General features: G+C 38.8%; 1 protein-coding gene across 4 annotated transcripts in view; it reads left to right on the top strand.

Moving 5' to 3' along the window:
• HECW2 (HECT, C2 and WW domain containing E3 ubiquitin protein ligase 2) overlaps positions 1–25,700 on the top strand; it is a 369,888-nt gene that overhangs the window by 267,828 nt on the left and 76,360 nt on the right. For 3 of the 4 annotated variants that reach the window (XM_043577366.1, XM_043577367.1, XM_043577369.1), the window contains 2 exons: positions 2,822–3,007; positions 22,108–22,242. In XM_043577366.1, the coding sequence (XP_043433301.1) occupies positions 2,822–3,007; positions 22,108–22,242 (321 nt within the window). The remainder of the gene's footprint in view (positions 1–2,821; positions 3,008–22,107; positions 22,243–25,700) is intronic. The other variant, XM_043577368.1, reaches the window with a different exon arrangement.

The following is a 25,700-nucleotide window of genomic DNA, read 5'->3' as shown; positions in this document are numbered from 1 at the left end:
AGCAGTATGGAGGGATGTTCCTATTTGCCTTAAGGGTTTTATATAGACACTTACAGTCTTGTGCATGTTATTCAGACTTGAAAAAGCTATGGTTCCAAAGATTGTTTGCTAGTTTCCAATAAATCTTTCTTGCACTTATTTTACTTTGACAGATGCTTTTTTAGCAGATCACTTGAACTTGGCCCTATATTGTATGTCTTACTGAGAGGAGAGGAGAAAATGAAAACACATAATTAATTATACGATCAGCCATAAGACTCCTGAACTGAAAGAGCTGGGTAGCCCCCGGAATTACTTCCAGCTTGGGAAGGAGGTTCTTTCACCTAATCGCTACTTCTTTCCCTAATGAAGTTCTCCTTTTCTTCAGCAGAATGAGGAGCAGGTCTGGTGCTCTAGATAGAGTCGGGATGTGGCCTATTTACTTACATTAGAGAGGGGAGGAAGAAATGAGGGGTGCCAAGAGATTTACCTATTTAGAACAACAGGTAAGGTAACGATTTATCTGGCAGAATTATCCCACGATAATTTGTCCCCAAAGAGACTGATTAGGATGTATGACTTGAAAGCTCATTGCCGACCACCACTCAAGCTAGTATGGTCTCAGGCCTCTAAGCTTGCATTGGCTTCCGTGAAAATACATCTGCGGCAAGAAGCCAAATGCAGAAAACAGATGCCTTGCTGATTGTGCATAAAACACCAAGACAGGGTCAGCCACGGGCTAAACTATTAGTTAGCTAATGTTTGTCTCTGACAACCTCCAACTTCTTTTATTAGTCTCCTTCTCCGCTTTCATGGTATCACTTTCTTATTCTCTCATGCTCTCTAATTGCCCAGAGCCTCTGTGTAGACTTGCCTGCGTTGGCAGTGTTCTGTGCTCTGAGCCTCACAATTTCTCACAGCCATCAAAGCCTCCTCTCATTTAGATTATCAGGTTGAAATACAACCTCAAAGTATTTTATACTCAGGTGTACCAAGGAGTTAGTGCACTAATATTTGAGGATGGTTCAATGTGGTCCGTCTCCCTCTGTCCCTGCCTTCCATCTTTCCTTCTTTCCTCCCTTGTTTCCTTCCTTCCTTCTTTCCTTCCTTCCTTCCTCCCTCCCTCCCTCCCTTCCTCCCTCCCTCCCTCCCTCCCTCCCTCCTTCTTTCCCTCCCTCTCTTCCCTCCCTCTCTTCCTTCCTTTCTTCCATTTGTTTTGACAGGAAAAAAAATATTTTAGTAAAAAGTATATCATGATGGTGAGTCAATCAGAAAAACTATATAAAAGTTATTTTATGTAGTTTAAGCTATATGTCAATAATAGCAACCAACAAATCTCAGTGGTTTAAGGGGACAAAGGTTTGTTTGTCATTCCCAGTTGGGTCATCAAGGTTCTGTGATCCCTGTAGTCATTCAGGGATTGAGGGACCCGGGCTGGGGAGCAACCTCCATGTCAACATCACTAGCTTCTATGATAAGTACCAAACATAAGAAAGCTCTAGAAGGATGCACATCATCAAAAATGCTTTGACCAGAACATGACACATCTTGAGGGATCCTGGACAGACAAGAACAATATTAACTGACCTCATTGTCATTCATCTTTTATCTTCAATAACTATCACAGTACTGGGCATAGCAAAGATAGTAAATGTTTATTAAAATGAAATTATTTCCAGAGATTCTGGTTTCTTTGGGGTTTGTTTTGATCTACCTTAGTGTATGAAATAAATAACAGAACCTATGAAATAAAGCCTGAAGGCCTCCAGACTCCATCTAGTGGCCTGGGAAACTAAAGGTAAGAAGAATCCTTTGAACCTGTCTGAGAAGAATAGAATTTCAGAGTAGGTCATTCACCACCTTGTAATTTCATGAATATCATCTTCTGTCTGACAATTCAAGGAAATAGCTCCATACAGTTACTCCTTTTCTACTTCTTGGCACATGATATTATGTGATGAATCTTTGTCGACTTATATGTTGATAGCCACGGTTTATGGTCAATTTTTGGAATCTTGTTTAAGTATCATAGAGATAAAGAATACAGCATTTTTCACAAGACAATCACTTTTTTTGTGTGGTGGGGTTTATTAAGCATGCATTTCAACTGTATAAATTCAGCCATATATGTATATATGTGTATACACACACACACACACACACACACACACACTCACTCACACATACACACAGAAAAAATAGAGAACGAAAAAAAAAATATGTATACAGCCCAGGCAGTTCAGCCTGTCATTCTGTTCTCTGTGATTTTGCCTCAAAGAAGGTGTAAGATGAAAAACTTCGATCTATTGTGGTCTCAGTTGGATTTGAGTCTCAGTGACTGCAACTCAGCCCTTTGCATGGACTCCTAATATTCAAATATGTGGCCAAGCATTTTTCCATACAACTTGGCTGCTAAGTGCATGCCAACTGCTTCCTCTGGCGCTCACCCAAAGACCAGTCATCTCTTCCAGTGCTAGAGCAAAAAACTGGCTATGTTGGGGGTCCCTGTGAGGTGGTATATTTGTGTCTGACATGATGTGACTTTGTGTGCTTTTTTTCTAAGACCAACTTTAGGATCTAACATCCCCTGTAGAATGAGACTCCACAGCATTCTTGTTCTTTAGAAAATGAGACCTCATCAGTGAAGATACCTTACTTTCTGCAGTCTTCCTATTTTATTTTCATCAAAATATTGTTCTCAGCCTGCTGCTTCCATGTGTGGGTCCAGAGTTACGTTGAAGCTGATACGCCCACTGGAAGACTAAATGTGCCCTCGAGTACCATGTGTGTTCCTTTTGCGGTCCCAGGCCGGTTAACGTGGGCTCTCCATTCTTTCCTCCAGAGTGCCTACCGCATGTTTACAAACAATACGTGTTTGAAGCACATGATCACCAAAGTCCGGCGGGACACCCACCACTTTGAACGCTACCAGCATAACCGAGATCTTGTGGGATTCCTCAATATGTTCGCCAACAAACAGCTGGAGCTGCCAAGGGGCTGGGAAATGAAACACGATCATCAGGGCAAGGTAACATGGGGGAGTTGCCGCGTGGAAGCTGCCGAGTGACCGCGGGCTGCTTGTGGCTTTGGCAGTGGCTCTGCCATTGAGGGAGGGCTGAGAGCCTTTGAGAGGTGAAACCTTCCCCGTCCAGGTTCCAGTGAAACCTGGACTACAGGTTGTTACTACAAGCAGTGATATGCTGTTCTGAAACAGTGTGTGGAGCAGACAGGTGTGGGGACATTTGTTTGGGAAAATACTCCCTTTTGCCTGGATATTCTTCTACCTGTAGTCACCATTTTCTGCTGATCAGAGAAAATATTTCTTAGGCAGTGACACTTCTTTCTCAGTTGTACAGCTTGTGTGATAGATAGTTTATTTAAAAGTTGGGGGGTTGTTTGTGGAAGGTGGCTAGGAGGTCAGTAAATAACTATACAAGGTGTATCTTGTGACCTCAGTGATGTTGGTTCAGAACCCTGATTTTGTTATATGAAACAGCACTCACGGAGTAATTCATTTATGATGAGAAACGCATAATTGTGTCACACAGGCCAGAGTAACCACATCTGCACTCTCTTTATAGATAGATGAACCAGAAACCTGGGTTATGATCAGGAAGTTGTTATGAGTAAGAAGCAGAATGAGAACGTTAGTAATTTTTATAAGGTGTTTCTCAGTTAAGATTGTATTTATTTAACTCTGGTTTAGTACCTGCTATGAGCCATGAGCTGTTTAAGATATATTTAAGCTCCTCACAACAATTTCAGAAGGCAATGGTTACTATTATTGCCACTTACAGATTAGAAGCCTCAGGTCCAGAATGGTTTGGTGACTTGCCCAATGTCAGAGAGGGCAAGTGACCAAACTGTGCTCTAACCCAGGCAGTCTGGTGCAAGGGTTCATGCTCTTAACCGCATATGCTCTCCATGTATTGAGTAACTAGCCTCAGTTTCCCTGTATGTAAAAAGACTTGAAATACATGACTTGAAGGATGGAGAGGATTAAAATGACGTGATATTTAAAGTATTTAACCATGCTTCTCTCATTCATTCAGCAAATATTTATAGAGCACCAATGCAAAACAGGTAAGCCAGCTATTTCATAGGACTGCCATTCTCCTGGAAAGAGACAGAAATAAACAAATAGCATGCCAAGTATTGATTAATGCTGTGATTAAAAAAAAATCAGGGGGATGGAGTCTACAGAAAGACAGGAGTGGGGAATTATTTTATACAGGGTGGCCAGGGAATGCCTCACAGGTAAGGCTATATGTGAACAGAGACCCAAATGAAGCAAGGAGTAAACCATATAAGGAAAAGAGCATTCAAAGCAAATGAAATGTTTAAGGTACTCAATAAATGCCATCCTCCCTCAAGGTACCCTAGCAATAATAACACAGTAGCATCTTATTCACTTGAACTCAGCTTCCAGCTAGCTTATCTGAGAACCTATAACCAGTCCAAATAGATGTTACAAAAGGCATGTATTTTAATGCATGGGAGGAGCCCTCAGACTCTCATTGAAACTATTGACTTGATTTCTAGAAATTTTAAAAATAAACCTATCATTCCCAGCCAAGAGAAGATTAGAAGTCTCAAGCATGAAATTTAGAATAGATGAAAGAGAATGGATTTGTGATTATGTCCCTGGCAGGGAAGCCTTTCCAGGACACTAGGAAGCTGGAAGCAGGGCCACCTGGCATTTCCTGTACTCTCTCCTCCTAGAGAAGATGGCACATTGCTGGTGCTAAGTTTGGTTCCGCAGCCTGAGAGCCCAATGTTGGTAAACATTCTACTGAATGGAAGAGCATAGGTTGTCCAAGTAAAGACTTAGGAAAATACTGATGGTATTATACCTGGGTATAAAAGAGAAGTACCATATCAGGAATTCAGATCTGTTCTCAGCTCAGACAAGATGTCCCCTGTGTCATGAGGAGTTATACTCATTAGAGAGCCATGGGTCCAGGGAAAGCCCAAGTTGAGATAATGCTGCCATATATTTCTGCTCTGTCTAGAGACTTACTAAGTCATTTTTGTATCCTTCACTAAGGGAGATCAGGAACTTTTGTATACATAGTGGGGCCCTCCTTTCCTGCCAGTCATAACTTGCCAGACACACTTCAGGAGACAGCTGCTTATTAATAATCCCTGGACCTTGAGAAAAGTTTTAAATTACATTTAGGACACTATTTAAGAAGAGTTACGATGTATTCTTAAGAACAAGTTCTGTCTCATAGTCTTTATAAAAGTTTCCATAGTTAAACACAGGTAAACATTATCTCAGCTATGTGGGTAATGCAACTATGTATTTTATTCCCTGAAGGTTTTGGACTTATTTGGGAATTTCAACCTAAAGTTGTAGAAATTGTAAAGAACCTTGAGTGTGGGCTGGTAGATAGTTGATCTTGCAGTCTACTGGTGGCTTTGCATTTGAACGCTGCTTGGCATGAAAAATATAGAAAGACCCCTTCTATATTGCCTTGTGGACAAAATGGATTATCAAACAGGCCTGAAAGCTTATCACATTAGCCTAATCTCTGCTTTGTGCAGTAGGACTTTAATTTTTAGTTAAGTTGGACACCTTAACTGAAGCAGGTATATCTCCCTGTGATTCCTCCCACCTTCCTTTACAAATGACTGGCTTCCAGTTGTCTGAAATAATTTGAAGGAACATTTGGAAGATGTTTGTGCTAGGTGTGTAGAGGGCTGTACTGCATTTGGCTGCATTTTAGATAGCATAGCTCTTATCCTCCAAGGCAGTTAATAGGTCTTTTTCTAGCCCTGAAATTTTAGCTCACCCCCCTTTTTTTTCTCCCAAGATTTTATTAAATGCTACACTGCATATAGTGTAGTATTGGTTTCATGAATAGAATTTAGTGATTCATCACTTACATATAACACCCAGTGCTCATCCCTACAAGTGCCCCCCTCCTTAATGTCCACCACCCATTTAGCCCATCCCCCTACCTACCTCCCCTCCAGCAACCCTCAGTTTATTCTATCATTAAGAGTCTCTCATGGTTTGCCTCCCTCTCTGTGTTTATCTTATTCTATTTTTCCTTCCCTTCCCCTATGTTCATTTGTTCTGTTTCTTAAATTCCACGTGTGAGTGAAATCATATGGTATTTTTCTTTCTCTGACTGACGTATTTTGCTTAGCATAATACACTCTAGTCCCCCTTTTTAATGAATTGCTTTGCTTCCAGAACACTTAAAGGGAGTAAACTTTTCCCCCACTTAATATAAAAAACTATTAAATACTACAAAGTTATTTTCCCACAGTGACTACTGGTTTTTAGAATTGACATGGAACAGGATATCCAAGTCCGCATCTACATGAAAGGAAATGCTTCTCAAGCAGAGTGTTTTCAAAGTTAGCTCTTCAGACTTACAAAGCCTGGCTCCATCTTGTCTTCTCAGTTGCAACATTTTCTTTTTGTGTTTTCGGTTATAGTCATTCAGCACATAATCACATCCTTCTGAATGCCTCATATGTGCATGCCCCTGTGATGGCAGTGATAAAAGCCAGCAGTGTAGCATTAGGTAGTATGTAGCTTTGACTATGTGCTACCCACTGGTGTAAGCACTTATATTAGTTCCTTTCATGCTCACAGCAGCCTTGTAGATAGCTGCTGTTTTTATCCACATTTTAAAGAAGCGGAAACTAAGGCAGAGCATGGTTAAGTGAACTGACCAAGGTCCCACAATTAATACGCAATTTGAACACAGACAGTTCAGCTCCTGAGTCTGTGCTCTTATTCTGCCTGTCACCAGTGAGTAGGGAGAATGGATGTCTTCTCACAATCATAATAAAGGTAGTAGAAGGTACCATAGGATTTCCTACCACCATCGAGGAGGTGGGGACTTTCAGATGCATCATTGAAGGACAGCATATAGTGTGAGCTGCTCTTTGCAATCTGGGCGTAAGTGATCAGTCCTTCCTTGTATCCTCACATAATTTCCCTTGTATTGTTTTCATGACATCTATCTGCATCTTTCTCATGCTATAGCCGTTAACATGATTTATCTCCCCAAGCAGATGATCCCTTTCTGGGGGGTTCTTGTATTTATTTTTTAATTACCCTCTCTTCCACCTCAGTGCCTTTTACATGGAAGGTTCTCAAAACAAGTTTGATGTATGAAACTTGTCACCTGTAGTTCCCCAGTTTATAGTAATTTCTGCTTTGGACAGATGAAGACTCCCTCCCCACTTCCTCCTCTTTCTGTGCTTTCACCAGAAATAGCTCCTAGATTTGCTCCATTCGACCGCTCTTAATGCCCATGTTGCCTTGGATCTTCCATAATATTGTTTAAACAAGGTGGTGATTATGCTTGTACTGCACGTTAACAGTCTTCAAGTTGGGGAGAGACTTTTTTCTAATTACTTGAAGCCAAGGATTTAAATTGGGTGAAATTTCACAGGATTCTAGATCTGGTATCCTCTTTTTGGAAGTTCAAGGGTGAATCATGTCCTTGACTCACAAAAAAGAATGGAAATAAAATACTGTTTAACTATTAATTAAAGAATAAGAACAGTATCAGGCTTGCCAGGTGAGATAATGATGATGGTGATAATGATGACAGTGATACTGATGATGACAATGATACCTGCAGTTATTAAACTCCCGCCACATGCCAGGCACTGTACTAGGTACTCTCCTATGGATGATCTTATTTGCACTTCATGGCAATTTATGATGTGGCTGTGATTATTATTATTATTATCCACATTGTGTGAAATTTAGGGATGGTAAATAATGTGTATAATTTTAGCAAGCAAGTGAGGAATCCAGGAGTCAAACACTAGCAATGTGACTTAACCACTGTTCTCTACTGGAACGGATTGTCTTTGGAAATGAGAGATCCTTTATTGAGGGTTCCAGGCCAAATGCTGGGGTTGCCAGTACCCTTCAAGGCTGAGACATATATGGATGCCCTGATGAGATCACAGGTATTCTAGCAGAGGATACACCACCAGAGACATATACATGGCTTCATACTTAAATACCATTGATTTCTTATGCTAGGGGTACTTAGGATAATGAAATATAATAATAATAATGGCTTGTTAGATGCAAGGCTCTATGTTAGGGATATTATATTAGCTCATTAAACTTTCACAATAACCCTATGGAATAGGTTTTGCTATAGATGAAGGAACTAAGGCTCAAAGAGATTAGGTGTGTAAGTAAACTCTTAGATACAAACCCAGGTCTTTCTGTATTCAAGGCCGTTAGCAGTTTTTCTATAAAAGATTAGACCTTACTGGCCACTAACCACCTGACTAACTTGAAGTATGTCATTTATATTAACTGGATCTGAGTTTCTTCATCTCTACGTACACATTTTTCATGTGCTTATTGGTCATTTGTGTATCTTCTTTGGAAAAATTTATGTTCAAATTATTTGCCTATTTGTAATTGGATTATTTATCTTTGTATTATTGAATTGTAAGAGTTCTTTGAACAGTATATTCTGAATACTAGTTCCTTATCAGATATATGCTTTGCAAATACTTTCTTTTGTTCTTTGAGTTGTCTTTTGACTGTCTTGATGGTATTATTTACAACACAACATTTTAGATATTGATGTAGTCCAGTTTATTTGTGTTTTTTGTTGTTGTTGCTCATGCTTTTGGTGTTGTATCTAAGAAAACATTACCTAACCCAAGATCACAAAAATTTACTCCTGTGTTTTTTCTGAGAGTTTTATAGTTTTAGCTCTTACATTTAGATCTAGGATCCATTTTGAGTTAATTTTTTATATGGTGTGAGGTCAAGGGTTCAATTTCATTTTTTGCCTGTGAACATCTAGGTCCTAGCATCATTTATTGAAAAGACTGTTCTTTCCCATTGATATCATTAGTTATTAGGAAAGTGAAAATCAAAACTACAGTGAGACACCACTACAGACCTACTTGATAGGCCATCAAAAAAAATCTCAAAAATAATAAATGTTGACAAGAATGTGGAATCTGGATACTCATATGTTGCTGGTGGGACTGTACAACAATACAGCCATTTTGGAAACAATTTGACAGTTACTAAAAAAATGTTGTACAAAGAGTTGCCAGATGATCCAGAAATTCCACAACCATGTATATACTCAAGAGAAATGAAAATACACTTTCTTCTATAGAACTTGTACACAGATACTTCATAGTAGCATTATTTGTAACAGCCAAAGTGTGGAAACAACCCAAATTCCCATGAACGGATAAATGGGTAAATACATGTGGTAGATTCATACAATGGAATATTATTTGACAATACAAAGTAATGAATGACTAATACAACATGGATAAGCTTTGAAAATGTTTGCTGAGTGAAAGAAACTGTCACAAAAGATCACATATTATATGATTCCATTTATATGAAATGAGCAGAATAGGCAAATCTATAGAACTATAAAGTGGATAGGTGGTTTCCTTCAGTTGGAGGTGCAGTGGGACCTATAAATCCTTGATTCTTTAGATTTGAAGTTGAGATGATATGATTCAAAAACTAGATTTGCCATGAAATATGTAATGCTTTTGTTTCTGCTTTTAATTCCAGGTCTCTTGTTCAAAATTCTACTGTGTGTTTTAATCAGTATTTTCTTCCATTACTTGATTTCCCTAATTATTTTGATTCTGTAATGGTGGGACTGGAACTGAGCCAAGTTTTATTTTATGCAAGATCATCCTTATGAAACTCTGATCAACATCTGTGTTTATTTGTTGGATCTAAGGCCTAGGATTTTCACCTAACATATAGAACACATTTTGACTTGCCTCATTTTAAAATGAAACATAAACAAAGAAAGCAAGCCAATATATAAAAAAAATTCTTCTTGCTTTTTATTGTAATAATTCTTAAATTTTTATACACTCTCGGGAGTGTAAAAACTAAGCGTAATTTGGGATCTGGATACAGTATCAATATAAATGTTTTATATTTTTGCAAGAAATATGCATCAATAGTATTAAAATGTGACTTGTTTAAAATGCTTCTGATTCTTGGCTGGGTTTGATCATTAGTATGTGCTCATGGGGATAATATATCTGGAAGACAAATATGCGCTTTAATAAGAAAAACCAAATGTATTTAACCTAGGAACTAACTAACTTACTCTCTTTCTTTCTTTCCTTCTCTCTCTCTCTCTTTCTTTCTTCCCATTGTTAATTTGATGGATTTGAGAATATTGTGCCGCAGTGGGGTCAGAATTTCTGGATCCATCCCTATCTGACCTCTGTGAACCTCAGTTTTCTCTAAAGTGAGGATTAGTAACCTATCCTTTCCAGCTCCTGGGACTGGAAATAACTGAGAGTTTCATCAGTTTAGAATTTCATGAAAATGATAAAGATATGTTATTAATGGCCAAATCCTTTTTCTAATAGGAGATACACAATGGTTTTATAAAGAAAATAATGTAGGATTAGTACAGTGTCCCATTCTTCCTCTTAAGGTACTGCTGATTTTCTGTACCCATGATGGTCCAACAGAATGGTTTTTTCAAAGTAGGGTTCCTTTTGCTATTGTTTTTTGTTGTCCTTGTTGTTCATGACCACTCCAGGGTAGTCTGTCTTCAGATGTTTGCTCCTATCTTAAAACAACCCAGAAGCATTTCTTTCTCTACCATGGCTATTATGGTCATTCTGGTTGATTTCTCTCTGTGTCTCTCTGTGTCTCTCTCTGTCTCTCTCTCTCTTTCACACACACACACACACACACACACACACACACACACACACACTAATGTGTGTAAGTTCTAATCCAAACCTGACAGGCTTGAGACCCAAAAAAAGCCTATGTTTCAGTCTGAGTCTTAAAGCCAGAAAACACCAATATCCCAATTCAGTTAGGCAGATGGATTTACCTCTTCTCAGCCTTTTGTCCTATTTGAGTTCTTCAGTTGATTGAATTAGGTGTGCCCACATTAGGGAAGGCAATATGCTTAACTCTCTCTGCTGATTCAAATGTTAATCTCATCAAGAAACACACTCACAGACACATCCTGAAGTGTTTGGCCAAAGGTCTGGGTACTGGTGGCCCAATAAAATTGACATATAGAGTGAACCATCACAGACCCATGTCAGGGGAGTATTATCAGTGGAATATCTATTGCAGAGGGGTAAGGATAACAAAGAGAAAAAGGCAAAATGGCATTGATAATTAGAAAAATACCATAAAGCTTATTATTTCTTTTTTCTAATGTTCATTTATTTATCTTGAGAAAGAGAACATGTGAGTGGGGGAGGGACAAGGGGTGGTGGAGAATCCCAAGCAGGTTCTGCACTGTTAGCACAGACCCCGATGGGGGCTCAATCTCACAAACCTCGAGATCATGGCTTGAGCTGAAATCAAGAGTCGAATGCTCAATTGACTAAGCCACCCCAGGTATCCCGCTTATTATTTCTTAAGTTCACACAATGGGATTATCATTTGGTTTAATTTTTAGAAAAGAAAGTTATTTTTTGATTCCCCTTCCAGATGTTAAATATGGAATAACTCCCCCCCCCCACCTTTTGGCTTTGTACTCGCAAACAGTATAACACAAAATGTTTTACCGAGATTATTCTACATGGGCTTAAATTGAAATACTAAGAAACTTGAAACTTTAAGAATAACATATCATAAACTTCATTTTTTAAATAAAAATCTAAAATGCTAACCATCTTTTTATTTAAGGTGAAATGTCTTTTCCCATATTTTCTTGTGTGTTTTTTTTCCTACAAAATCATATGCTATATCTCCCAGCTAAAATTGACATCCATTTCTATATCCAAGCTTGGTAACTCTAGAGCTTTGTGACTTCGGATGTCAGATTGGGGGTTTGAGTAGCAGAATGGTCCAAATAACCAACTTAGATGACCATGGCAAGTAGAAGTTATGGTTATGAGGATAGATTTTTAGAAGAGAACAAATATTTGTACAGTGAAAGTTACCACAGTTTGAGCCTACTTCTCATTTTACCAGAGTATAATAGCCTCTGTGGCTGCAGAAGTTGCCCCCGTGATGGCATAGGTTTTGGTTGTATCCCACAGGAAGCTGATAGCCACAATTTATGGGGTCAGGCTCATCTCAATGAGTAAAATGCAACTTAATATTTGGAAGTCTCAAGTGAATTCCTAAAATACCTTAGCAGGATAAGTTCTACACTTCGAGAAATATGCTTTTTGTTAGTTTGATGACTACATTTCTTCTTTTTGTGGCACGTCTCTAATTGCTTTGAAATAATACCTCTTTGTGGTGGTTACCTGGTTTAATAACCTGAAGTTATACAGCAATCCAGGTGGAGATGGAATGAAATTCTAAATTTGTAAATCGCATTGTGGTTTTTTAATGATCTCTTGCTGATTTTTAAGGGGGTAAAAAAGTGTTAGATTAAATAATAATAAGTCACATAAACACACATAGGAGGTAATGGGAAAGAATATTTCTGGGACAGTGTACCGTTTTGAATGAGAGAATAGAGCAGAAATTAAGTTTCATGAGTGTATTTCTGAGTAAAATGGTAGACTCATGGAGTCTTGAAGGAATTATCCAAGTATGGAGATGGCCTTTGTCTTTTATTTTTAAACAGTTATCTTCATGACTTGCACTGGATATTTTTTATAAAATATAATATGCTATTTTTAAAATTTTATGGCAGTGACTTTCTGCTCCACCTAAAATGGGCTGATTTGGACAATTCCATCCTCAGTCTTCTATAGTGATGTGCTGCTAAATGTTTAAAACCCAGCTCTCCAGGGGAATTGCAGAGGAAGGCTGATCTGTAGAATTTGCCATTTTCTGTGGGGTAAATAACCAATTTCAGGCTGCCAGCATAGTCCCCTAAAATCTCACAGTCAGCTCTCATGAGCTGGTAGAAGCCATCCCACCATATCACTGGCTCTCCTAATATATTTCCTACAGCTAAATACCACCACTCCTAACATGTAAAGTACCCTTTGGCTAATATTTTATACCTAAAGTGTTGAGGATATTGTACTTATCCACATCTGCTAACTGACCAGCTGTTTCCAGAACTCTAGCCCAAGCACCATAGATTCCTGTTTTGTCTCCTCATGACTTTAGGTCTCTAATCATAGCTGTTTAAAAAAAATGACCTTCTTTAACTTATTTTGTGACTAATACAGATGTCATGAAATATTTGGGATCATTCCTTCTTTCAAAAGACCAAGTGATGGAAAACATTAGCATGACTATTTTTTTACTTATAATAAACTGTATCAATCAGCCTTTTCATTTCTCCTACTGCTAAGAGCACTGTTGGGATATAATGCAAAGAAAATAATAGCATGTTTATTACTAATAATTGGATAAATACTAGGGAGGGAGCCAAGAGCTGAGAAGAGATTTATATTTTGGAAGGGAGAGAATATGAGTATCTTATTCAAATGTTTGATAGAATTTACCAGTGAAGCCATCTGATCTTGGATTTTTGTTTCTTGGAAGTTTTTTGATTACTGATTCAATGTCCTTACCAATAATTGATCCAGTCGTATTTTCTATTTCTTCATTATTCAGTCTTGGAAGATTGCATGTTTCTAGGAATTTACCCATTTCTTCTATGTTGTCCAATTTTTTGGCATGTAGTTACCTTTTTAAAAAATTTTTTTAGAATTTTTTATTTTAGAGAGAGAGAGAAAGAGCAAAAGAGAGAGTGAATGGGGGAGGGAGCAGAGGGAGAGAGAGAAAATCCCAAGCAAACTCCATGCTCAGCATGGAGCCTGATACGGAGCTGAATCCCACAACCCTGGGATCATGACCTGAGCTGAAACCAAGAATCAGATGCTCAACTGATGGAGCCACCCAGGCACCCTAGCATGTAATTATCTTTTATAATTCTTTTGTATTTCTTTGGTATCAGCTGTGAGTTCTCCTCTTTTATTTCTGATTTAATTTATTTGAGCCCTCTTTTTCTCCTTGTCTGTTGTCTAATTAAAGGTTTGTCAATTTTGTTTATCTTTTCAAAAAAACAGCTCAGTGAAACTAAGGTCTCTTCTATTGTCTTTTTAGTCTCTATTTCATTTATGTCCTCTCTTATCTTTATTATTTCCTTCCTTCTACTAACTTTGGAGTTTGTCTGTTCTTTTTCTGGTTCTTTTGGGTATACAGTTATATTGTTTACTTAAATTTTTTCTTGCATCTTGGAGTAGACTGGTACTGCTATAAACTTCCCTCTTAGAACTGGTTTTGATGCCTCCGTAGATTTTGGTATGTTTATTTCCATTTTCATTTGCCTAAAGTCAGTTTTTAATTTCTCTTTTTCTTTCTTCATTGACCCATTGATTGCTCAGTAGCATGTTGTTTGATCTCCACATATTTGTGATTTTCCCAGTTTTCTTGTAATTGATATCTAGCTCCATACTATTGTGGTTGGAAAAGATGGTTGATATAATTTCAGACTTCTTAAGTTTATTGAGAGTTGTTTTGTGGTCTGGCACATGATCTATCCTGGAGGATATTCCCTGTGCATTTGAGAAGAATGTGTATTCTGCTACTTTAGGATGGAGTATTGTATGTATGTCTATTAAGTTCATCTGATCTGTTGTGTCAGTTGAGGTTAGTGTTTCCTTATTGATTTTCTGTCTGGATGAGCTATCCATTGATGTAACTGGGGTATTAAAGTCTCCTACTAGTATTATGTTGCTTTCAGTTTCTCCCTTTAAATCTGTTAATATTTGCTTTAGGTACTTCTGTGTTGAGTACATAAATATTTATCAATGTTATGGCTTCTTGAATTGACCCCTCCATTATTATGTAATGTCCATTTTTGGGTTTTGTTACAATCTTTGTTTTAAAGTCTGTTTTATCCAATGTAAGTGTAGCTACCTCAGCTTTCTTTTGGCTCTGTTTGCATGAAACATCTTTTTCCATCCCTTCACTTTCGGTCTGTGTGTTCCCTTACATCTAAGGTGAGTCTCTTGCAGACAACATATATAGGTCTTGTGTTTTGTTTCTTGTTTTTAACCATTCAGCCACTCTATGTCTTTTGATTGGAGAATTTAGTTCATTACATTTAAAGTAATTACTGATAGATGTGTACTTATTGCCATTTTGTTTATTGTTTTCTGACTGTTTTGTAGTTCCTCTCTGTTCTTTTCTTCTTTGCTTGCCTTCCTCCCTTTGTGGTTGAATGCTTTCTGTAGTGTGATACTTAGATTCCTTTCTCATGATCTTTTGGGTATCTACTACAGGTTTTCACTTTGTGGTTACAATAAAGCTCGTATATAGTAGGCTATACATATAACAATGTGTTTTATGTTGATAGCAAGTTAAGTTTGAATGCATTCTCAATCGCATTTTTACACCCCCCTCCAAACATTTTACATTTTTGATGTCACATTTTACATCTTTTATCTTATGTATGTTTTAACTAATTATTGTGGTTATGGTTATTTTACTACTTTTGTTTTTTAACCTTTATACTGCCTTTATAAGTGATTAATTCTCTTCCTTTGCTATATATTTCAGTGAGTTTTTTCTGTTGTATGGTTTCTTATTCCTAATTAGCGCCCTTACTTTTCAGCTTGCAGAGCCAGTTTATTGGTAATAAACTCTTTTAGCTTTTGCTTGTCTGGTAAATTCTTTGTCTCTCCTTCAATTCTGAATGATACCCTTGCCAGATAGAGTATTCTTGCTTAGAAGTTTTCCTTTTAGCACATTAAGTATATCATAGCGTTCCTTCTGATTGGCAAAGTTTCTCCTGAAAAATCTACTGATTATCTTATGGGGGTTCCCTTTTGTATAACAAGTTGTTTTTCTGTTGCTACTTTTCAGATTCTCTGCATTAGGGGCATTTTCAGCCATTATTATCTCAAATAGTTTTCAGCCCCTTTCTCTCTCTTGTCTCCTTCTGGGATCCCCTAAAATGCACATGTTATTTTTGCTTGATGTTGTCTTACAGGTCCCTTAAGCTATCTTCACTTTTTAAAATTTTGTTTTCTTTTTGCTGCTCTGTTTGAGTGAGTCCCACTACCCTGTCTTCCAAATCACCGATTCTTCTGCTTCATCTAGTCTGCTGTGGAACCCCTCTAGTGTATTTTCAGGTGTCATATTCAGTTATTGTTCAGCCATTGTATTCTTCAGCTCTGTGACTACTGTTTGGTATTTTCTGTCTTTTATTGAGATTTTTCTCAATGTTCATCCATTTTCCTAAATTTAGTGAGCAACTTTTGACCACTACTTTGAACTCTTTATTAGGTAAATTATCTCCATTTCATTAGTTGCTTTTTTTTTTTCTGGAATTTTATCTTATCCTTTCATTTGGAACATATTCCTCTGTTCCTTCATTTTGTGTGACTCTGTGTTTGTTTCTGTGTTAGGCAAAACAACTGTCTCTCCTGGTCTTGAAGGGTGTCCCTGTGTGGGCAATGAACCTTGTCATTTAACCTTGCCCTAGTTCTTAATCGTCTCTCATGGTGCCTGTCCATTTATTTCAGCTCCGTGGGGTTCAGAAATGCAATCCCCCCTGGTTACTGGAGCCAAGTACTCAGTGGGTATCCCCTGTGTGGGCTGTCTACACCTACTGGCTTTGGGGAGCTGGGAGGGAAGCTGGGAGTGGGACAGGGCTGCAAAAGCAATAAGAGGGCTTAGGGTGCTCACCTACTGCCTCTGGCCAGTAGCAGTAGCAGTGTCAGGGATTAGGGCACCCACCTCTGCCTCCAGGGTGGGGGTGGGAGTTGGCCCCAGCAAATTAAAGTGAGAGTGCAAACATGGCACCCACCAGTACTTCCACTCCTGGAAAGAGTCCCAACAGGCTTTTGCCCTGTGGCAGATGCTTTGAGATTATTAATACATGAATTTCTTCACATATGATCTAGGCTCTTAACAAACTGCTGTTTTTGTGCTGGATCCCAGGGCAAGTGAGTCTGCACACAACCCTTTTAAGAGCACAATGTCTGCTCCCTACAGCCTGATGATTTTTCTGGATGTAAGTCTTGTTGGCTCAACAAGCCAGATATCTTGGGAGCTTGTCTCTCCAGTACAGGTCCCAAGGAGTTGGGTGCCTGACATGAGGCAAAAACCCCTCACTCCTCAGGGAGGATTTCCATATTTGTGAGACGCCTCCAATGGTTGCTACACTTGGGGGTGGGATTTTTGGTGAGATCTCTGCTTCTCCTACCCATCTCCCTGTGGCCCTTTTAATCCTTTGTTGTGGAGTAGTTGTTCAGTTCTCTTGTTTTTTTCCGGAGGGAATTGTTTTCTTATGTAGCTGTAGATTTGTTGTGTCTGTGGGAGGAAGTGAGTTCAGGATCTTCCTGTGCCACCATCTTGAACTGCTGATTTCTCCATAGCTCTTTAGAAGAAGATAGAAGATTTGACCTTCTTTGTGGAGCAGAGTTACAAGTGCTTTTTGTTTTATTTTGTTTACATGGTCTTTTAATATGGATTCCTGGTTTGGCAGAATGTTAACTGGAAACAATTTCAAACTTCTGTAACTTAGATTTGTTGAGCCTGAGGTTGGTATTTCTTCACAAATACTGATGACTTTTTCCTTTCTTAAAATAATAGAAGCTTAAAAAAATAAAAAGAAAGAATTGTGTAAAGAGAGAAGTGTATTTTGTTTGGCCTCGCTAAAATACCACTTGGCTCCAACCAGCCCGTATTTCCTGACTCGACCATGCCCTGAAGCAGTGAAAGGGAAGAAGTTTTTCAAATGAGATTTGAGTTTGTGTATTTGCATTCCTTTCAGTTTTTGACTGTGTTGTTAGTCTTAGTTGGTCCAGCACTGTGAAGCTTGAGTCAATTTCCTTAATAAAACTTAACAGTAGGGAATCCATGTTGTTCAAAATTTGCTTTTCTATGGCTAATCTGAAAAAGACTCATTTTTTGATAGTTGTTTTTTTCACGTAGTCTACATTCTCAGCATGTCGTTTATCCACATAGAATTTATAATACATGTTAAATGCTTTCATAAATAAAGGCAGGTGATTCAAGAACAGTGACATAAAAAGTGACCCAAATTAAAAAAAAAAAAAAAAAGTACTAGGTCAACTTCATTACTGGCTTGAACTACTTAGGATATCCTGTGGGAAAGTGATCCACTTCTCTGACATAATTGATTTGTGTGTCACAAATAGAAATGGCAAACCTAAAATTGGCCCAGGAAGTTTTCTGTGCTTTTCTCTCTATTTTAAAGTAGAATACATTTTTCACAACTCAACTGTTACCCGAGTGAGTGGTTACCTTTCTGTGGAAATAGCAAAGCACGAAGGAAACCTGTCCATGGTCACACAGTGGGTGGGCAGAGTCAAAATGCATGCCAAGTAATTGTGTCTTTGTGCTGCATTCCGTTAGTGCTCTACCAATGTGATTTTGATAGAGGTCTTAATCAAGATCTTTCTCCTCAAGTACTTGGCAGAGTTAAAAAAGCATGTGTAAACAATATGCACATTTGATTTGACTCTGAAACTGACCTTTTTGTGGGATACAAATAGCACCTATTCCCCACCCACAGCCGTACCTCCAACTGGTTAGTGATGCAAATTATGGAAATTGTGTACCGTTTGCTGTCTGGCGTTAGTAGCCTTTTCAGTGTTGAAACAGTGTTGAGGCCCAGCACTGTGAATGGCTGTTATTGCCAGTCTAATTCAGTAAATACTTGAATGCTTTCTAACATCACGTACGATGTGAGGTGCGAGGGGAGTGGGAGGAACATGAAAAGGAAAAGATAGGGAGCAGAAAGCAGAATGGAAACAAAAAGATATATGAAAAGGAGACAGAGGGGAAAGAGGTACTGCTCATTGGGCTTTAGCGTCAGACAGAAAGGTAAGTTCAAGTCCCAGCTTTACAGGTTCCCAACTATACATTTTACTTAAGTCAAGAACTATTATCCAACTATATTGAAGCTGAACAACAATGAGATATCATTATTTTTCAAATAATGAAAATCTTTATTTATAATGGTGGTTGCTGGCTTATGTGTTCTTCTGTGTTTTTAATTTTAGAAAGACCATGTTTCCTTTGCATTGCAGAGGAGACTTCAGTGGATCAATTAGGATTTGGTTCGGCTGCATTGTGACAGAGACCTGTACAAAGTTTAATATACAGGATTTTATTCACTCAATAAAGGAGCTCAGAGGCAGGCAGTCTGGGGCTTTTAAGGTGATTCCTCAAGTTGTGAGAGCCCTGGCCCCTTCCATTTTCTGCTCAGCCATCTTTCTTTCATCTTTATGGCTCAGTGTGGCTGCTGGAGCATCCTTATCTCAGGGAACAGAAAAGATGAAGGACAAAAGGAGGGCTTGACTTTGTAAAAATCTTCTTGTGAGGAGGTTTCCCAGGAGTATCATGTGACACTCTGTTTACATCTCATTGACCAGAACTTAGTCTGGGCCACACATATCTACCAGGAACTCGGGAAATGTAGTTTCACTGGTTCTCCATTTTTTTGAGCTTCGTTCATGGAATATAGCAAGAAGCATTGTGATCCTGGGAAAAATGTCTTAGAAGTTAAAACTTATTATTAGTACTAATAATAGTAACATTTAAGAAGTTATAGGCACTACAATAAAAAATTTATGAGAACCATCTCATTTAACCGTCCTTTGATGTAGGTGTTACTATCCCCATTTTACAGAAGAAATTGTGGTTTAAAAAAGTTAAGTAAGTAGTTTGTCCAAGGTTACATTGCTAGTAGGTAGTGGAGCTAGCTCTCAGAACCAGGCTTGTCTTTTTCTAGATCCCAATAATTTGATTATTATTTTGCCTCCCACATCTCGAGTCTTACCTTGGTAGTTTATTCATATCTACAATGGGATGTGTTAAAAACTCCTGTTCTGTGGTTTTATATTCTTTAGCTCTCCACGTTTTTCACCTAACACACATGCGCACACACACACACACACACACACACACACACACACACCCCTCATTGGTTTTTTAAGATCTTTAAGTATTTCTATGCTTATGTAAAAGAATGTGACTTTTATTACTTGATTAGTTCATTGTGAGTTGTCTCTGTACTTTGCTCAAGATACTAGCATGTTAGAATTTTGGACAATTTATTATTTTCTAAGCCTCCAACTTTCCCCTAGATGCAGTCCCAAAAGCTACCGGGGATAACAGGATGAGTAAGAAAGAGTCCTTATCCTCAAGGCATTTACAGTATAATTCTTTAGAGAATTGGTTTTAGACAAGCCTCTTAACATCAAATTACACTGTGACACTACATGTAAATCACAGCTGACCTAGATGTGCACACCCATTTATCCTTGTAATTATAAGTGCATCATTGTTACCTCTAAATGGCTACCCATCCCTTCAAAACATTCCAAAGAAATTAGGTAGAGTAAATAGGCAATTCTATTTTAGTACTCTTTGTATTTTTCCCTTAAAAAACATGGCTTATATTATTGTTTTAGTAATAAAAACTTTAATAAAGATACATGGCTGATTATAGTGTCTATTACTTTGAAATACCCATTTGTAAAAATAATTTCTATTTTATGACACTTTGAATAGTGGCAGAAATGATGTACAAGTATATTAGAAGCCCAAATCAAATGGGGACCAGTATGACATTTGGGACCAGAACCTGCCAATATAAGCCTATATAGAATTTATCATTTGGTGTATTATTTTTTTACAAGATCAGAGAAGACAGGTGTTCCACCTGACATGTTAGGAAAAAGAGAGCATTACCTAGGGATGTGAGGCTGATGACATCATCTCCTACAAGACTTCCATTTAATTCAGTCTTTGTACCTGGAAATTGGCTATGGAAAGAAGGGACTGGCAAAGATTCTCATTCTGTATATTTCTCTGCTTTGTTTTCTAGTGCATCTACTGCTTAAAGTTATTTAATTACAAAAAAAATAATTTTTTTTCCTATTTGTGGACTACATTGTTTCGCCTGTTTCCTGATTATGTGTATACAGAAACATTTTATTTCATAATGGGAAGGTGATTGATTTTTTTTATAGATATAAATATATCATCTAAACCTGGTATTTGCCTAGGTGTATTCATTCCTAGTCTTTAAGGTACTTTTTAAACTGAGCTCCATCAGTTTAAGAAGTCCGTTCTTTTTTGCTTAGGTTATTTGGCATATATCATGTGCCCTGACACTTGACTTACAGGTTAAGTGTCTCCTGACTCTCCTAATCATCTCTCTTATCTTGATGACTTAATTAACTTTATCTGATCATGGAAAACTTACATTTTCTAATTGTCCTGGAGATACTGGGCTTTGTTACTACCTAGAGTGAATTTTACTTTGAAGACTTATACCATTTGGCTCTTAATGATAAGGATAAATAGCACTGGCTTAGAGCTTCAGAATTAAACAAACACAAAGAAACAGTTTGTACTCATTCATGATTTCATGTCATCAGGGATTCTGCAGTAAACACAGTAGAACATGATTCCTCCCTCCTTTCATGTTATGGGGAAAGAAATGTTTATTATGAATGAAGCAGACATGTTTTTATACGAAATCTACAGCTCAGAGAAATTAAGTGACTTGCCCAAAGTTATTGTAGGTGATAGAATTTGTATGGATGTATGTGATCAATGATTAAACTGGGAAGGTAGATGGGAAGGAGATTTTAAAGTCTTGGAAAACCTCCAAAGAGTTGGAATGTTTTTTTTTTAGATAAACACTGGGTAGCCAGTGGAAGCTTTGGACTGGAGCAGTGATGTAATCAAAGCAGTCAGAAAGAATATTCTGCTACTGAGGTGCCAGCTAAATGAATACGGTTGTTGAGGTGTGGAACAAGAGAAAACCCTGAAATAACGGGCTGGTCATCAGGCTGGGATGAAAAAGTAGAGAGGGCACTACCCTGGGAAAGTGGAGAGACTGGGGGCTGACAGCATGGGAGAGGAAAAGGAGCAGTCAATGATGGTGAAGTTTTTAGGTGATAAAAACTTCACAATAACCACGGATAGCAGTAAGAGCTTAATGAGAAGCCCAAATGCCCTTTCATATGGCTCCTTTCTCAGATCCTATCTTTGATGACTGTTCCTTAGAGTATTTCCTAAAACCAGGGATGACGTTCCCCAAAGATTAAAATTAAAAGGAAATGGAGCTAAGATCGTTACTCAAAAGTCAAAATTGGGACTTTTCCTGAATGTATCAAATGATAGGGCAGCCAGGACAAGTGTGTGGCATGAATGGACTACTGATTGAGGGGATTGTTTCCTAGGCATTTTTTGTCGACCACAACTCCCGCACCACCACTTTCATCGACCCCCGGCTCCCGCTGCAGAGCAGTAGACCCACGAGCGCGCTGGTTCATCGGCAGCATCTGACCAGGCAACGCAGCCACAGTGCAGGCGAGGTGAGTCACGCGCCTTGGGGATGGGCCTGCGGGTTCATGGGAGCTGCAGGGATGTGGTGGTTTGTGGAATCTCTCTCATCATTTTGTTTTTCCAGTTTGATTTAGAGATTATCATTTGGAGACTGAAAAGTGCTGGAATGCTGGCAGGGCTTCTCTGAAAATACCCAAAGCCTAATTTACACATTTTAAGAGCTAGATATTTGAAGAAAGATGGAAGAAATGAGAGAATTTTTTATATTCAGAAGATGGTGAGAGAGCATTCTCCATGTATGAAATGTTCAAGAGAGGATGGTGGTAAACCCTTTTGCCCACCTAAGGACAGCTTCAGAGGAAAAAATAGGGCTAAAATTCAGTGACATATGGGAGGTTTTTTAAGTGAGCGTTGCTGGATTGGATTAAAGTCTTTAGCCAATGCTATGGGTTGTGGTGTCCTCACTAATAGTCTTTAAAATCATGATATATTGGGGCACCTAGGTGGTTCAGTCGGTTAAGCATCTGACTCTTGATTTTGACTCAGGTCATGATCTCACAGTTCAGAGGTTCAAGCCCTGCATCAGGCTCTGTGCTCACAGTGCAGAGTCTGCTTGGGATTCTCTCTTCCTCCCTCTCTCTCTCTGCCCCTCCTGCTCTCTCTCTCTCTCTCTGTCTTAATCTCTCTCCCTCTCAAAATAGATAAACTTAATAAAATAAATAAAAATCACAATATATCTGAGCATTGATTCATGTACTCTGAGGAAGAGAAAATAGGCAGAATTAAGAATTCCTAAATTACTAAATTACTTGCTCTACTTTACTGGTTTGCAGTGACCAGTGGTAACCACATGGGGGCTCTCTAATAGCCTAACCCACCCCCCCACCACCTCCACCAAGACAAAGGAAATAGTCTCTTCCTGTTTCCCTTTTTCTTTAGCAGCTTAAATAAAAGGAATGCTTTAGGTCAACTTTGTTTCTCTTTAATACTGGCTTAGTGTTGAATGTATGTCATCACTTGGTAAACATTGTTTCGAAAGATTTGCTTAGGCAAAAAGAATTAAGGTTCTTCTCCTGCGTTCCTTTCTAGGTCTATGTGCATATTCTATTTTCAGTGTTACATTATAGGTCAAAGAGTTTTGTAGACCCTGTTATAAGGAAAATTACGAATGTGATAAATAACTGGATTTGATTCATCAAAATTCTACTCTTGGAATTTCCCCTCGTGATTTACAGACTTGTGGGTTTGCTGGTTGTATGTGCAGAATATACTTGAGAAGCTCGTATAAAAATGATATATAAATCTATTACAAGATGAGGTATGCACAAAAATATTTATGTTTTATGAGTAACTAATAAATCTTTACTTTGCTGCCATGGAAACCATTAGTGGTGACCTGGATGATGCCAACAGCATTCATCCTAAAAGCAGAAAACACACCTCTCACCTTTGGACTTCGTGTGTGATGTGTATCATAATTAGGGCCCTGCCTGACTTCATCACAAGGCCAGTGCACTTTAGCCACTTGTATTTTTTTTTTTTTTTTTTTTTTTTTAGCCACTTGTCTTATCTTGACTTCACCGTATGAGCCGGCTGCTTGGTCTGGTCAGGTCTGCATCAGATTAATAGCTGTGCTCCTTTTGCTTTCAGTTCTTCTGCCTCAGAACTCGAGTTATTTCCATGGTCTAGTAGCAGCCTGTTGTGGGAGAGGGATCCTAAGGCACACATTCAAATGCAAGTTATCTTCTCCTGTTGATGGAGACTGAGTGGTAGAACAGAGCTAACCCCATAAAGCCTCAGCAGTCAGCCCCAGCCTTGTCAGACCATTTATGGGAAGGTGTTTTCTGGCACAGCTGTTGGAAGCCCGCACGCCCCGCCGTGCTACACACATTTATCTGGCCTTGCCCACCATCTAAAGGTCTCCTTCGAGGAAGGAGGGTGTTGAAGAGAAGACATTTGGCTGTTCTGGGAAATAATGACACATGACCACGTCCTGACAGGAGGCAAAGTATATGTTCGTGTATTGAATGATAAGTTCTGTGACTGGCAAACAAGGTGTAGTTAATGATCGAATCTCCTCTGAGAGTGGCTGACTCTGTTCTTCAAAGCCAATAATTCAAGAGACGCACAGCAAGCAACTTCGATTATACACATGAGTCTTACCATCTACTCTCTTATACTCATTTAGCAAACATTACAGGTAGTAGAAATTTTGCTGTATCTTCCATCCAGCAAACTGATTCTTACCAAATGCGTGCAGTGTAGAAACATGGTGGTTGGGGTGAAGGATGCCAATAACGTATGTTCCTTGTTCTTATTAAGGAGAAAATGTGTGAAACAAACCATAATACAAGTGAGTAAAAATATGACTGAGGGGCGCCTGGGTGGTTCAGTCGGTTAAGCATCTGACTTTTGCTCAGGTCATGATCTTGTGGTTCATGAGTTCGAGCCCCGTGTTGGGCTTTGTGCTTACAGCTTGAAGCCTGGAGCCTGCTTCCGATTCTGTGTCTTCCTGTGTCTCTGCCCCTCCCCTACTCACATTCTGTCTCTCTCTCTCAAAAATAAATAATAAGACAAACATTTTTTTGAAAAAAATACGAATGAAATGCTTTATAAAATGTTAATGATGGCGGCTGCTTAAGAAATGTATACCAAGTACTTTGGGAGGTCAGAGAAGGGTGCATTTAAAGTCAGCTTGAGGGGCAGCTGAGTGGCTCAGTTGGTTAAGCGTCCACTTAACCAGCTCAGGGCATGATCTCACAGCCCCGCGTTGGGCTCTGTGCTGACAGCTCAGAGACTGGAGCCTGCTTCGGATTCTGTGTCTCCCTCTCTCTGCCCCTGCCTCGCTCGCACTCTGTCTCTGTCTCTCAAAAATGAATAAATATTAAAAAAAATTTTTTTTTATAAAGTCAGCTTGAAGGGAAGGCAAGGTTTCATTGGGGAGGGGGGTTGCTGTTTGAACTACACTCTGAAGAATGAGTGAGATCATTCTTGAAGGATAAGCAAGCAGTGTAGGGTGAGAATGGTAGTTTCAGTTTTAGGGCCTTTAGAAAAACCCGTCCCCAGGCACCTAACAGATACGATGTGATAAAATGGCTGTGAAGGTTTTGATGGGTGGGAATAGAAGCTCTGTTTTATTTTCTTATTTTTTTTTTAAATGTTTATTTAGCCTGGGGGGGGGGGTGCGGAGAGAGCACGCGAGTGTGCACGCAGATGAGCAGGGGAGGAGCAGAGGTAGAGGGAGAGAGAATCCCAAGCAGGCCCCAGGATACGCGGGGCTTGATCTCACAAGAACCATGAGATTGTGACTGGAACCGAAACCAAGAGTCAGACACTCAGCCGACTGAGCCATCCAGGTGCCCCTAGAAGCTCTGTTTGAAAAGTACCAATTTGTAAATCCAATATGTTATTTGGCCTTTTGTTCTCTTTCCCTCTAATACTTCTGTTCTACTATCACCTTAAAAGACTTGTGTAATACGGGCAAGGA

The sequence above is a fragment of the Prionailurus bengalensis genome, chromosome C1 (genome assembly GCF_016509475.1).
Source record: "Prionailurus bengalensis isolate Pbe53 chromosome C1, Fcat_Pben_1.1_paternal_pri, whole genome shotgun sequence".
In the NCBI taxonomy this organism is placed as follows: Eukaryota; Metazoa; Chordata; class Mammalia; order Carnivora; family Felidae; genus Prionailurus; species Prionailurus bengalensis.
Note: the sequence above shows the minus strand (reverse complement) of the source record. Positions and strands in the feature narration are given on the sequence as shown.